Here is a 13,452-nt window from a genome sequence, read left to right on the forward strand (position 1 = left end):
ATTTTTTATATTCTTATTCACAACAGAATTAACACTCAAGGAGAAAAGCATTTGCTGTTGTTTCTTGCATGGCAAGTGGCTTGCCAAAATGGATACTATTTTTCTAAAATATTTCAAAGTGTGAAGTGCATAAAGAGCCCTCCCATCATTTTAAGATGAATTATGTTCTAATCTGGGTATTTAAAAAACAACAACAGAAAAACTCAGGCTGGTTTTCAATTCTGTTTGCATCTTCTCCTTGCTAAGTGCTGGGAATATTAAAAGATTTTAACTGTTTGCCAGATTTTTTTTAAGCAAAGAAAGAGCCCATTATATTTTAAAATGTGATGTGTGGTGAAAAGGTCACCCTCAGTGTCTGGAAGCTGGACTGACAATGTTAAAATAGGTCTCCTAGCCACCCTTTATTTTGATGGCAGTTGTTGGATTGGTCACAGGCTTTGGAAGGACATTTATACACATGCAACAAGTCCAATTTCTTGGGCAGATGGCAAGCCTGTCACCAAGTGGCGATGGAGGTCTCTGCATGCATACTGGCTAGGACAGGGACCAGCCCACACTCGCGGAGTTCTTCTGCCTCTCTTTTCTGCCAGAAGAAAGCCTCAGTCAAAGACAGTCTGACATCAAGGCTTTGGGTAGAAATAAAAAACCCAGAAGGAGAACCACACCAGGATCCCTTGCCCCCAGCATCAGAGGATAGAAAGTGAAGGATTGGGGAAGCCCTTCCCCACTCTCTGTATATCCAGGTGCATACCATATGTTCAGTTTTGCCTTGAGATGTCTCTGAAACTTCAGCCAGAACTGAAGTGGCCAAAGCTTCCTTTCCTTTTTTTCCTGGACAAGAAAGAAAAAGCGGAAGGGCTTATATTTACACACATACCTTCAGGCAAAGAAGATGTCGAGGCTCTGCTATATGGTTAGCACTGTGTTAGGTGGTGGGGATACATGGTGGATAAGAAATATCTGATTCTTGTCCTGGTGGAGCTCTCGAAAGGGATGCAGATGCTAAATAATTACTCAAATTTATCATTTAATTACAAACTGTCATAAACACAGCAAAGGAAAATGTAAAGATATTTAAACTTATTTTGGGGTATGTGTGGGAGTGGTAGAGGATCAAAGAAGGCTTCTTGGAGGAAGTGACACTTAAACTGGGAACGTGAAGGGTGAGTAGGAGTTTCCAGGCAAAGGTGATGGTGGCCATGCACATGGAACAGAGAGTTCCAGGTAAGCACAGGCAATAGCCTGTAGAACCTCCCTGAATCAGAAGGGCTTTTACAGTCCGGGGAATGGGAAAGGACCTCTTCCAAGATCTGGTCTCTTAACAGAGAAGCAGGCATGTCTGCCTTTCTCTCCACACAGGTGTGTGCCTGAAGTTTCAGGTAAAACCTTTGACTTCTCCCTTCCTTGCTCCTTTCAATGCTCAGTGGTCCTGTGCAGGGGGAGGTTTGACTAGCATTCTTCACACAGGGATTCTACAAGCTGCTCAGTTGGCTGCCTTCATGAATAGAAGAAATTTCTTTGGGATGAAGGAAAAAAACATGACCTTTCACTAAAGTCCTCTAAAGCTTATTGTGCGTATCACTCATTCATTACTCAGTACCCTCCATTAAATTGGTGATTCATTTATTTTACAATCTGTGTGGTGACCACACAGCACAGATTTCTGGGCACTTTAGTTTCAATATTTAATGCATGATTCAAATATGCCATTAAGAAATACATATCGCTTCTGAGTTGAGTTTCACTATTTTCAATAAAAAAAATGGTTCAATCAGTTCAATTTTAATCAAAGGTAGAGGGCAGCAGTGTACCATAGTGGTGAAGAGTAGAGGCTCTGAAGCCAGATGCCTTAAGTTTGAGCCCTAACTCCTTTCTCTATTGGCTGCATGACCTTGGGCAAGTCACTTGTCCTCTGTGTCTCAGTTTCCACTTCTGTAAAATGGGTATAAAGGCCACCTATAGGTTATGGTGAGGATTAAATTAACTAGAAAATGCAAAGCAAATACCTTTAGCATAGCAAGTGATCAAAAGATGATAACTAATAAAGTTACCAATGTAATGATGTTTATATAAATAAATTCACCTATCAGATTAAATGCCTTTTGTTAGACTTCTAACATTGCATCTGCAAGTCATTATGAATCTTTTCCTTCAGTTTCCTGATGGGGAAAACAATGTGATTTCATAACCTTCTCTGAAGCCCCAGCACTCAGCATTAGAATAAGGACTCAATGCATGCTTGTTGACTAAATGAATAACCATGTGCCTTCATCTGGAGTTTGGAAAATAAAATCACTAAATATATAGTTCTGTTTCTCCAATTTCTTTTCAGGCCCTAGAAGAGAAGGATTTTTCTCTGAAGTTCTTTATTCTTTCACACCTAACCCAAATGCTATACAGAGTAAAATTTAATAGATGCTTAATGAGGATTATGATGACAGCCAGTTAGGGCAGTCCCTCCCAGGCAGGTCTAATTTAATCTGCAGAAAATTTAAGTTGTCATGGGAACCCATCATCACCTAGTAGCAGTGGCCCCTGCTTATTTCACCCAGAATGTAAAAGAAAGCCTTCTGTTTCCTGTAAGTGAAAAAAAAGGTTCAAATTACTCTGAATCATAGGGTTGGAGAGTTAAAGAGATTCTAGAAGCAGTATATAACCTAAGGGCAGCAAGATGCATTTAGGTGTCAGACATGAATGCTAATCCTGTTTTTTTCCTTTACAAGCTTTCAGACTTTAGTTTTGTCATTGTGAAAAGGAAATGATACCAGCAATTTGCAGTTATGTGGGGATTTTTTAAAATTACATTGACACAGGGAAGATGTTCAATACAGGATTTATTATTTGTTGCTGTGTTATTATAACTTTATGACCTTAAGCAAATCTAGGTTCCCCAGGGAAGAGGACTTAACATTAACAACGATATGCCAGAAATTTTTCTGGGCACTATACACATACATTATCTCTTGTAGTATAAAATCTAGAACCTATAGACTTAGTCCTAGTCTTGTTTCTCTTTACTGTCTACACTTTTAGAAGTACTATTAGGAGAAAATGCAGGCTAGTATTCCTGGTTTCTTTTCAGGTTCCCTGTCTCTCCCCTAATACCTATCTGCATATAAAAAGGTAATGATTTGCACATGTAAAAATTGTTTGAGAAAGCCAACACAGAGCTTTTTTATTTTTTTCCTAACACAGCAGGAAAGATAAATAATAACCATCTGTCTAGTCTGCCAGTTGAAGATTTGTGCTGGAGGAAATAAACCAAGCTGGCTTCTAGAGATTTCCAGGTGTTGTAAGGGCCAGGTTTTTACAGGGCTTCCAGTGGATGCTGATAGTTACCCAGCCAGTGCTCCTGGCCCCTCCTTCCAATAATGACTTTAAATCGGCAGTCTTCAGTGCTGCCTGCTAATATGCTCATACCTAGGGAGCTTTAAAATTACCAATGCCTAGCCATCACACCAGACCAATTAAATCAGAATTTCTAGGGTGAGAACCAGATCAGGACTCCTAAAGAATTCCCTAGGTAAGTCAAAAGCTAAGCCAGGGTAGATAACAACTGATTTAAATAACAGCTTCAGGCCTTATTGGACTTACTGAATGAAATTTTTGTGAGAAAACTAATATACGAGGTCTGTCCAGAAGGTGTCCAGCCAGATAATATGAAAAACAGACATTTATTGAAGAAGATACAAGATACAAGAAACATTGTACATAAGACAATGATGCCTGAGACCCCTTCAAAGTAGGCACCTTGGGATCTCACACAGTTCGCCCATCATATTTTTCTGAATCTCATTGATAGTCTGAGATCTCTTCCTTTTCAAAGGTGATTTTAGTTTTGGGAAAAGGCAGAAGTCACAGGGCACCAAATCTGGGCTGTAGGGGGCTGAGTCATTTGGGTGATTTGATATTTTGCCAAAAACCTGCACAAGACGTGATGTGTGAGTGGGTGCATTGTCATGATGAAGCTGCCAATCACCAGTTGCCCACTGCTGCGGCCTTCTGAATCATCCAAATGAATGATCTCCGTGGAGAAATGTTCAAGCTTAATGCAAAATTTGATGCAGATTCATGACTCTACTTACTAAGTAAGTCATTTTGAATGTGACGGCCACACAGTACACATGCTTACTCAATGGCGACTACAGCCCCCACTGACTAGTACCGTGAAGTCGTCATTGTTCACACATGTGCACATTCCAGCCCACTCTCCTTGGCTGCCAGGTTACATAGATGTTGTGCAAATCATTCTCATTATATTAACAATGGCCAGATTTTTTCTGGACAGATCTCGTCGGTCAATTATCTATATGTGCCAGACACTTCCCTCATGTTTTCTTACTTAGCTAAAGAATAACCCTGTGAGGTAGAAACCATCTCCATTTGATAGATGAAGAAACGGAGGCAATGAAGGTTTTAGTTACCTGCTTATGACAACAGAGGTAGGGGTAGGTCTGGGATTTGAACAGTGCTTACTATATGCTAGGCACTGTTCTAGGCAGGCTGATACAACAATGAGTAAGACACAATCTTTTCACAGAGTGTGCATTCCAGGGGTGGGAGCAAACAGATACCTAAAATAACGTCAAGTAGTGATAAGTGCTATAAATACAACTAAAACCAATTATGGGCATAGAAAGTAGTGGCAGTTACTATCTTGGATAGGGAACTTGCCAAAGTCCTTTCTGAAGTGACATATAAATAGAGTCATGAGTGATGAAACAAGGGAGAAAGCCATGAAAATGTCTGGGGAAAGAGCACTCCAGAAAAAAAGCTATAGCCAGAGCAAAGATCTTGAAGACGGCGTGTTTAATGCATTCAAGCAATAGCTGAGAAGAGTCTAGCTGACCCAGGATGAAAAGGAAAGAGAAATGGGTTAAGTATTCACAGAACTAAAGGGCCTCATGGGCCATCCATGTGACTGGAGTTGATTTTTAATTTTTTTCTTTCGCTTCCCAGCATTCATTCCTTCTCTGGTATTATTCCCTTCATTACCCCCTTACAGTGATAGCAACTGTATTTTGCTTTGCATGGACCACACCTTCCCCACCCCAGGGCTGTGGTCTGGTAGGAATGTTTCTGATCCATGCTTTGTCTCAAATAGCTGAAGACTAGGGTGGTGGGTCTGAAATCCAATGAAGAGTGGTGTTGTTATAAGAAAAAAGAGAGAATTTAGAAACAGAGACACTGAAGAGTCACAGAGGGAGGAGAGCCATGGCGAAGACAGAGGTAGGGTTTGGAGTTTCGCAGACACAAGACGAGGAATGCCTGGGGCCACCCAAACCTGGAGAGGGCAAGGAGGGAACATGTCACTACTGACAAGATTGATTTCAGATTTCTGCAACTATGAGAGAGTACACTGCTATTATTTTAAGCCACTCAGTTTGTAGTAATTAATTACAGCAGTCCTAAGGAAATGAATATACATACTCGCCATCCTCCTTTTGCTTTCTCAATATTCCTATAGCCAATCCCCCAGTTTTCTATTGTGAAGTCCCTCTGTTTGACATACCTAGTAAGGCTTCTGTTTTTCTGCTGGAATATAAATGGATGTACTCCCCCACCCCCAAACTCTCAGTACTTTGCATTTTGATCCAAAGGTAATCAATAAATGGTTGATGGATATAGTAAATAGAGAAATTGCAACAGCAGATTAGTATCGGTGCATATTCTTTCACCCGTCATGTTTAAAATTTGCCAGTTGCTAAATATTTTGCACAATTCATCCTTATAATTTCACTTAATAATATGTCCTGGAAATCTTTCTGTATCAGACCAGCCACATTAGTACAGCTGCATAGTTTTATCAGTTGGATATACTGTAATTTAAGTAAATGGTCCCTAAAGGATGTTTTTATTGCTTCCATTCATTAAAACATTAGAAAGTGCTGCAATAAACATACATATACAAATCTTAGAGTTGATTTATTTATTTTTTGTGTGACATATCAGTTGGATAGGTACTCAGCTGTTGGACTCCTAGATCTAAGGGATTGGGTGACTAACGCTCCAATAAATAATACCAACTTCTATAAGTGTGCTGCATTCACCATAAAGGGCTATCACTACAGAATGCTTCATGATAATAATAAAAGCTGGAGATTATGTATTTTATGATCCAACTGGCCTAAAAGAATAGTCATTAAGGTAATTCTCACTTTTTATTTTATTTTTTATTTTTTTGCACTAGTGAGTCATTTAGATTTTCGAGAGCAATAAGATCAAACCCAACAAGCAAACAGCTGGAACCAAGTATTTAAGTCAATGACAGCTCTGGGCAATAGGAGGCCCCTCCAGGGACAAGATTACTGAACTCACCTGTAGGCAAATCGGATGACAAATCAGAGGAAGCTCTGCTCAACAACTCAACAAAATTCTGCCATCTGTGCAAGTAAAGGAGACAAAATATTGGTGATCAATATCAGTCATTGTTCTGGAAGAATGTGCAATAAAGTTCAAAATTTATATTGATAGTTTTGAAGGAGCTTTTTGATACTTGTATCATTGAGAGTGCAATGCAGGAAACAAGCTTTTTAAAATACCTCTACAAGAAAGAGCTTTACTATAAGGAGTTAGGTACCCACAAAGTGACTGCAAGGGCCAGAGGAATGGAGGTTGATGTCTGCTGCTAGCCTCAGGGTCAGGTCTCAGCAGCTACAACCTAGAAACCAGGGGTTTGCAGGAAATTCTGGCTTGTGTCTCATTTGCCCCTGACCATGAATTTATTTGGTGACTGGGCAGTATAAACTGTATTTGGCCACTGGAAAAAATGATGCCTGCCAGGATCTGGGGTTCCTACTTCTGCAGGAAAATAAATACATACTTAAAATATCTTTGTCCTCCTTCCACCCCCTTCTATCTTTCAAATCTCATGAACTTGCGTCTCTCTGATAGAACTTAAATCAACTCCAGAACTTTGGTGTCAAGGAAGTTTTGAAAATGGTCTTTTTAGCCTTCTTAAGAATGGGAAGTATTGCAACACAGGAAAGAGCATAGAAGGGAGTAGAAACAAATGCTGAGTACAAACAGACAATATTTAGTGAAGTTCCCCAGGCAGAAACTGCATTGAGCAATATATCTGCACATGACAATGAGGGAATCATTTAAAGCTTACAAGTACTTTAGAAATGCTTCAGTAGTAAAAAAAAAAATTATATTTGCTTCCCCAGCATCCATCCATCCTCCATTTATATATAAATATGTTCTTCTCTGGGGTGATGGACCACAGTCAAAGTCCCATACCCTTCCCTAGACAATGTTGTAACCCGATTTGTCTAATTAATATCTGTCACTTTCTCTGTTCCCCCTCCCTCTTTTCCTCCCTCTCTTCCACTCTCTGTCTCTGTGTCTCTCATAATTTTTGTTTTGGTACACCCTGAAGTTTTATTTTTCCTTAATTTTGTATGCTATTCCACATCCATTCAAAATGTTTGTTTTGCTTCTGTTAGCAAAAGGCAGTTTCTGTTGCCAGCAAACAAACTGCTACTGATAAGAATTTTTATCTTCTTCTTGCCCATCAGAAGTTAAGCAAAAATAAAGACCAAGTTGTGAGATATACGTCTTAGGTTTTCTAGAAGAATGTTAGTGTCATGTGATTTTATTCTCTTTAAATAAAAATAATTCATTAGATATGTAAGTAGTTTGTTTTGCTTATATTTCATAAAACTTTTCCTGCACTTGATATCACAGGTCAGCAAAGTTCTTAGATCAGTAGAGAAAATATGGCCCCCAGAGCCTCGTTTATTTGGGGGCACATGACAAGATAAGGCATTGGTATATGGAACTGCAAGCCAGATAAGCTGATGGCTATATCCTCTGCTGAAGTCTAGGCAGGAAGGAAGGTGAAATAGCCCTCTCAAGGATGTGATACTGGCGCAGATCTGGACATGAACTGCAATGGAAGTAGCTCCTGTCTTCTCTACTTGCTGCAGTTTATTTCTAGGCCCTCTTCAGAGGGCCAGGCTTATGCCTAGAGCATCTTTTGACCTGTTGAAAAATAAGTGTGACAACCAGACCCCAGCTCCATTGATATTTCCACCTTGCCTATCATTTATTTTTCAGGATGGTTAGGAGTTATCAACTATGAGATAAGGTCTCTAGACAAAATAGCACTGGAAGTTCTCTTGCCCTTTCTTTTTTATTTTTTATTTGCAAATTATTTATTTATTTGTTATTTGTTTGTTTATTTTATTTTTAGAGAGAGGGCAAAGGAGAAAGAGAGGGAGAGAAACATCACTGTGTGGTGGCCTCTCACTTGCGCCCCCAACTGGGGACCTGACGTGCAACCTAGTCATGTGCCCTGACTGGGAATCGAACCAGCAACACTTGGCTCATAGGCTGACGCTCAATCCACTGATCCACAGAAGTCAGAGATGCCCTTTCTTTATTATGTGCTGTGAGCAGAGGAAGGAGACTGTGAGAGAATTTTCTAAGAATTGAATGTAGACATTGGCTGATTTAAACAGTGTATAGAACGGATACGACCAATATAATTCTTAAGATCCTTCCAATAAAGTGTTTTCTTTCTTCCATATTCTTTCTAAATTAAATTTATTAGAGTGATACTGGTTAATAAAATTATGTAGGTTTCAAGTGTACAACTTTATGATATATCATCTGTATGTTGCATTCTGTGCCCACCACCCAAAGTCAAGTCTTGAATATTCTTTTTTTATGTGAAAAAATATTTTTTCTTTTGTAAAAACATCAAATAAGTCAATAAGTCCTAGAATAAACAAATTTAACAATGAAGATAACTAAAATATTAGCTATTTCTGAAATTCATAAAGTAAAATTTCGTAGATTTACAGAAGTTAACTTTGTTTTTATCATTCTCTATAACACTAATTTCCTAAACACAACTGGGTTATAAAATAACTGAGATCATAATTTTCTAATATAATCCTTTGTATTTCTGTGATATCTGTGGTAATTTCTCCTCTTTTACTTCTGATTTTGTTTATCTGAGTCTTTTCTCTTTTTTCCTTAGTGAGTCCATCCAGGGTTTTGTCAATATTCTTTTTTTTTTTTTTAAGTACACAACTCAATTTTATTTTTAAAGATTTTATTTATTTTTAGAGGGAGGCAAAGGAAGGGAGAAAAAGAGGGAGAGAAACATCAATGTGGTTGCCTATTGTGCACCTGTTGTGCCCCTCTAACTGGGGACCTGGCCCACAACCCAGGTATGTGCCTTGACTGGGAATCGAACTGGCAACCCTTTGGTTCGCAGGCTGGTGCTCAATCTGCTAAGCCACACCAGCGAGGGTCAAATCTTCTACATTCTTTATTTGACCTTAAGGCCTTCAAAAAAACACTGACAACTTAAACATGAGAATAGGCTCTGGTTGCCACAATAGGCACTATAATTCTAATTCCAGAAGCAAGTGCCAAACTCCCAATATCAAGCCAAAGAAATTGGGACTGGAGGACAAAAGTGCATGAACCTGATCCTAAATTCAGACAGATCTGAGTTTGAATTCTAACTTTAATTTATTAAGTTAAAAATGGCCTTCAGTGAGCACTCTGAGTACTTAATGTGCATTTCTCATTTAATTGAAACAACCAATTTATGAGACATGTAAATAACTTGCCCAAGGACATGGATCAATGGAGCAGCCAGGATTTAAACCGTGGATGTTTGAGTCCAAATCCTGTGCCCATGACCATTGTATTATGTGGCCTTACACATGAATGAAATATAACCTGGCTTCAGTTACATTTTTCCCCGATGGAATTCCATGAACACAGCTCCACTGTCTTCTGACATTCATTATTGCAGAAGTTTGAGGTTAGTCTTATTTTTGTTCATTTATAATTAATTTTTTCCCTTTATTTGCTTTGGTTTAGTGTTATTTTGTTTTTGGCTGGGAACTTTAAATACTTTTCTTTCTAAATACAAAAGTTTTGTCAGGATTGACATGGATCCATTTTTTTCTTAATTTAATTTAGAGCATAGTGAATACTTTTAACCTGTACACAGATAATTTTTCCCCCACTTTTGCAAAATTTCTTCACTTGTAACTTTTGCTTTTGGTTCTTGTCCTATTTTTCTATTGGGTTGGCCAAAAAGTTCATTTATTTTTTTCTGTACGATGGCTCTAGTAGTGCTTAGTTGTCTTTAACTTCATTCAAAACAGTTTTGTTAGATTGTATTGTGACAGCTGTCGTATCGACGTGCATTTAAGAAAGAACTTACCAAAACTGGTGAATTTTTGTGCAGCCATTTTAATATTGAAGATGGAAAGATATGGCAACATTTTTGTCATATTATACTTTATTAATTTCAAGAAGAGTAAAAATGCAGCTGAAATGCAAAAACAAAATTGTGCAGTGTACAGAGAAGGTGCTGTGATTGATCAAACATGTCAAAAGTGGTTTGCAAAGTTTCTTGGTACTCAACATTTTGGCCAAGTAATTATTTGCTTGGTGCTGTCTTACGCCTTGGAAGATGTTAAGCAGTACTCAGGCCTCCAACCACTAGAAGCCAATAGTGGGAGATAGCCAACTTACTCAAAATATTCAAATCAATAAAGTTACTGGTGAAAATGAAAAATGTGTCTTATTTTACAGAAGAAACCATATGGACCTTTTGGCCATCCAAATATCTTCTTATTCTACAATACCAAGGCTTTGGGGGTTCAATTTCTAGTCTTATCCTTTTCTATCTACTATTTAAAATTTTTCCTTCTTTGTTCTTTAAATTTTGTGGAAACCTCTCAAAATTGATATTATGTTTTAGATATGTTTAGTGTTAATTTAGCTTTTTTTTTTTTTTTTTTTTTTTTTACTGAGTCCTGGTTACCTCTTTTGTTGGTAAATAATATTTTATTGGAACACAGCCATAGCCGTTATTTACGTGGTGTTAGGCTACAGTGGCATAATTGAGTAGTTATAACAGATTGTAGAGCCACAAAACCTAAAATATTTACTATCTGGCCTTTTATAGACAAGGTTTGACTCTGTAAACATTTAAAATAAATGCCATCATATCCTCAAATATCTAGCAGTGTTCAGATTTCCTTGATTATTTCATATTTTTTATTGAGATATAATTTACGTAACATTATATTAGTTTCAGGTGTACAATAAAATGATTTGATATATGTATATATTGTGAAATGATGAGCACAATAAGTCTCGTTAACATCCACCACCACACATAGTTAGTCCTTGTTAACTCTTAATTCTGCTATAGAAGCTTTTGTTTTCTTGAAACTGTTTCGGTTTCCTCAAGGTTTTTCTGATTTCTTCTATTTACTTTTGTGCTTTTTACATCTCATTTTTATAGTCTTTTAATCTCATTATGCTTATTACTTTCCAATTCATTTTAATAGAGGATATGGCTTATATATTATGAAGAATACAAGTGGTTCTCTAAATGTTTTCTAGTTTCTAGAATAAATCATTTTCAAAAACGTGTTGTTACTTGGAGTTTGCAGGATTGTGATTCCCTCTTTATGTCTGCAGTATTTTTAAACATTAGGCCTTACATGTTGGGTTTTCTCTTTATTCAGGGTCAAATGAGGAACTGTTTCTATTCAGCACAACACTGAGCTGTGTCCATTTCCCTTGGCCCACCCACTGCACATTTAATCCTGCAGTTACAGGGGGGTGATGTCCCTGGCTGGTTTGGCTCAGTGGATTGAGCGTCGGCCTGCGAGCTAAGTGTCGCTGGTTCGATCTTCCAGTCAGGGCACATCAGAGAAGGAAAACTCTGACTCCAAAAAACCTCCGCTGCCTTGCGGCATACCTCTTCAGGGGAAAGGCTAAGGGAGTAAACCCCGACAGAAAATCCGGAGCCGGAGTCCCTAAGGCGGTTTGACGTTGTAGTCAACACCGGCAACTCCTGCGGCGCACCTGAAGCCAAGCTGTATCGACTCCGTCTTTCCCTTGGATCCTTCAGCTGCGAAGAGAGGGGGGGTCTGCTGCATGGGCAACAGCAGACCCTCCATATCACCCTGCCCAGGCTCTGTAGCTTCAGCTTCACTGGAGAGGACACTCCAGCGTCATCGCAAGATGTCGATTCAACATGGGAGGAGACAGATACCGTGTTACTCCCGAGTCGGACTGCACAGCCATTCTTGGCGGTGCAGATAGACTCTTAAGAAGCTACACCATCGTCTCTCGAGACGGATGGCTGCCGACTCGACAGGGGGGTGACCACTGCCCCCAAGGCCTGCATGTCTGGCGCCCCTCAGTTGGGCCTATCTCAGAGGTGGGATCTTCTCAACCCACCTGTTGAATATCAGACCCTAAATTGGTGTAGCGTGCCATAATCGATATACTCCTCAGCATATACAATTACAATTACCAGGGATTTCTCCCTCTGATCCCAATATACCAATCAAGAGTGTGTGATTCTGACCAATCAGAGAGGGGGTGGTGGTGGAAAGTTTGTTTATGTAAGCAGGCCTTTCCTCGACCCCCCCCGCCCCCACCCCCGTATGACTGTTGATTTCCTTTGGAGGCTGTGTCTCCCTGGTTTGCAAACTGTTTACCTGAATAAAGTTTTTCCTGTTATGAACCACAAACTTGGAACTCTTGTTGGCATTAAATTGGTGGCAGTTATCTTTTGTTGATAACAGGTAAGTGTATGTTTGTGTTTCTTTGGGTTGGGACAGAGGGGCGGGAACAGTAAGTACTCAGGCTACTACGGAATGCAGCATTTGTTATTTTCTGGTTGGTTAAGACTTGGGGCCTCCAAACCAAGGAGAAGGCACAAAATATCTCATGTTTAATGCATTTGTTTTAGGTAGGCATGGTAAAGCTTGGGGAACCAACTCACTGAATTTTTCCAGATTCTATTCATTTATGGGTGGTAGAGAGTTCTTGTAGATTATAGCACTATTAGTTTTTGCTTCTTTTGTGTTTTGTCTCTTTATTTGTTCATTGGAATTTTAATCAGGGGTTGTGAAGCAGATGACATTTTATACAAACTGTCTTATATTTTGAAACAAAACAAAAGCCTAAATACACCAAGCACACAAAATCTGAGCTATTTCATAGAAACGCCCTTGTAATCTTGATGCAATTAATTATAGGTGGCATGTTGCTCTGAGCTTCATACAGGCTTCAATCAAAGGTGTGCCCGTGCCTCCTTCCCAAGCCCTTTACTTTTCTTCCCATGCAAAATGTACGCTCCGGTCATAACAACAGAGTAGTTGTCCAAACTTGCTATGCTTTTGCTTGCTTTTCTGTCTTGGTACATACTGCTCCTCTTCTCCCTGAAACACTCTTCCCCACCTCTCATCCATTCAGTTAGTCCCCACAAGTCCCACCGAGCTCAGCTGAGACGCATGATAGAACAGTGCTGAAGAGAAGGTCTGTTCAGATTGCTAGAGTGAAAGCAATGATTCAAAGAGCTTAGTCATTCTAGCCATTCCTTTGAGAACCTGTAATCTGCTCCAGCTGAGAGGGTACCAAATATGCTAGGAGGAGGTGGTAGAAAGGAAG

General features: G+C 39.2%; 1 protein-coding gene across 1 annotated transcript in view; it reads right to left on the minus strand.

The window, feature by feature from the left end:
• Nucleotides 1-13,452, minus strand: part of CUNH1orf87 (chromosome unknown C1orf87 homolog) — a 69,167-nt gene that overhangs the window by 9,487 nt on the left and 46,228 nt on the right. Inside the window, exons 8-9 of the mRNA XM_090271658.1 lie at nucleotides 6,319-6,383; nucleotides 752-831 (exon numbers count right to left, since the gene is read on the minus strand). Coding sequence (XP_090127784.1) covers nucleotides 752-831; nucleotides 6,319-6,383 — 145 coding nt within the window. The remainder of the gene's footprint in view (nucleotides 1-751; nucleotides 832-6,318; nucleotides 6,384-13,452) is intronic.

The sequence above is a fragment of the Furipterus horrens genome, unplaced genomic scaffold (genome assembly GCF_987537825.1).
Source record: "Furipterus horrens unplaced genomic scaffold, mFurHor1.1.pri manual_scaffold_3, whole genome shotgun sequence".
NCBI classification, from domain to species: Eukaryota; Metazoa; Chordata; class Mammalia; order Chiroptera; family Furipteridae; genus Furipterus; species Furipterus horrens.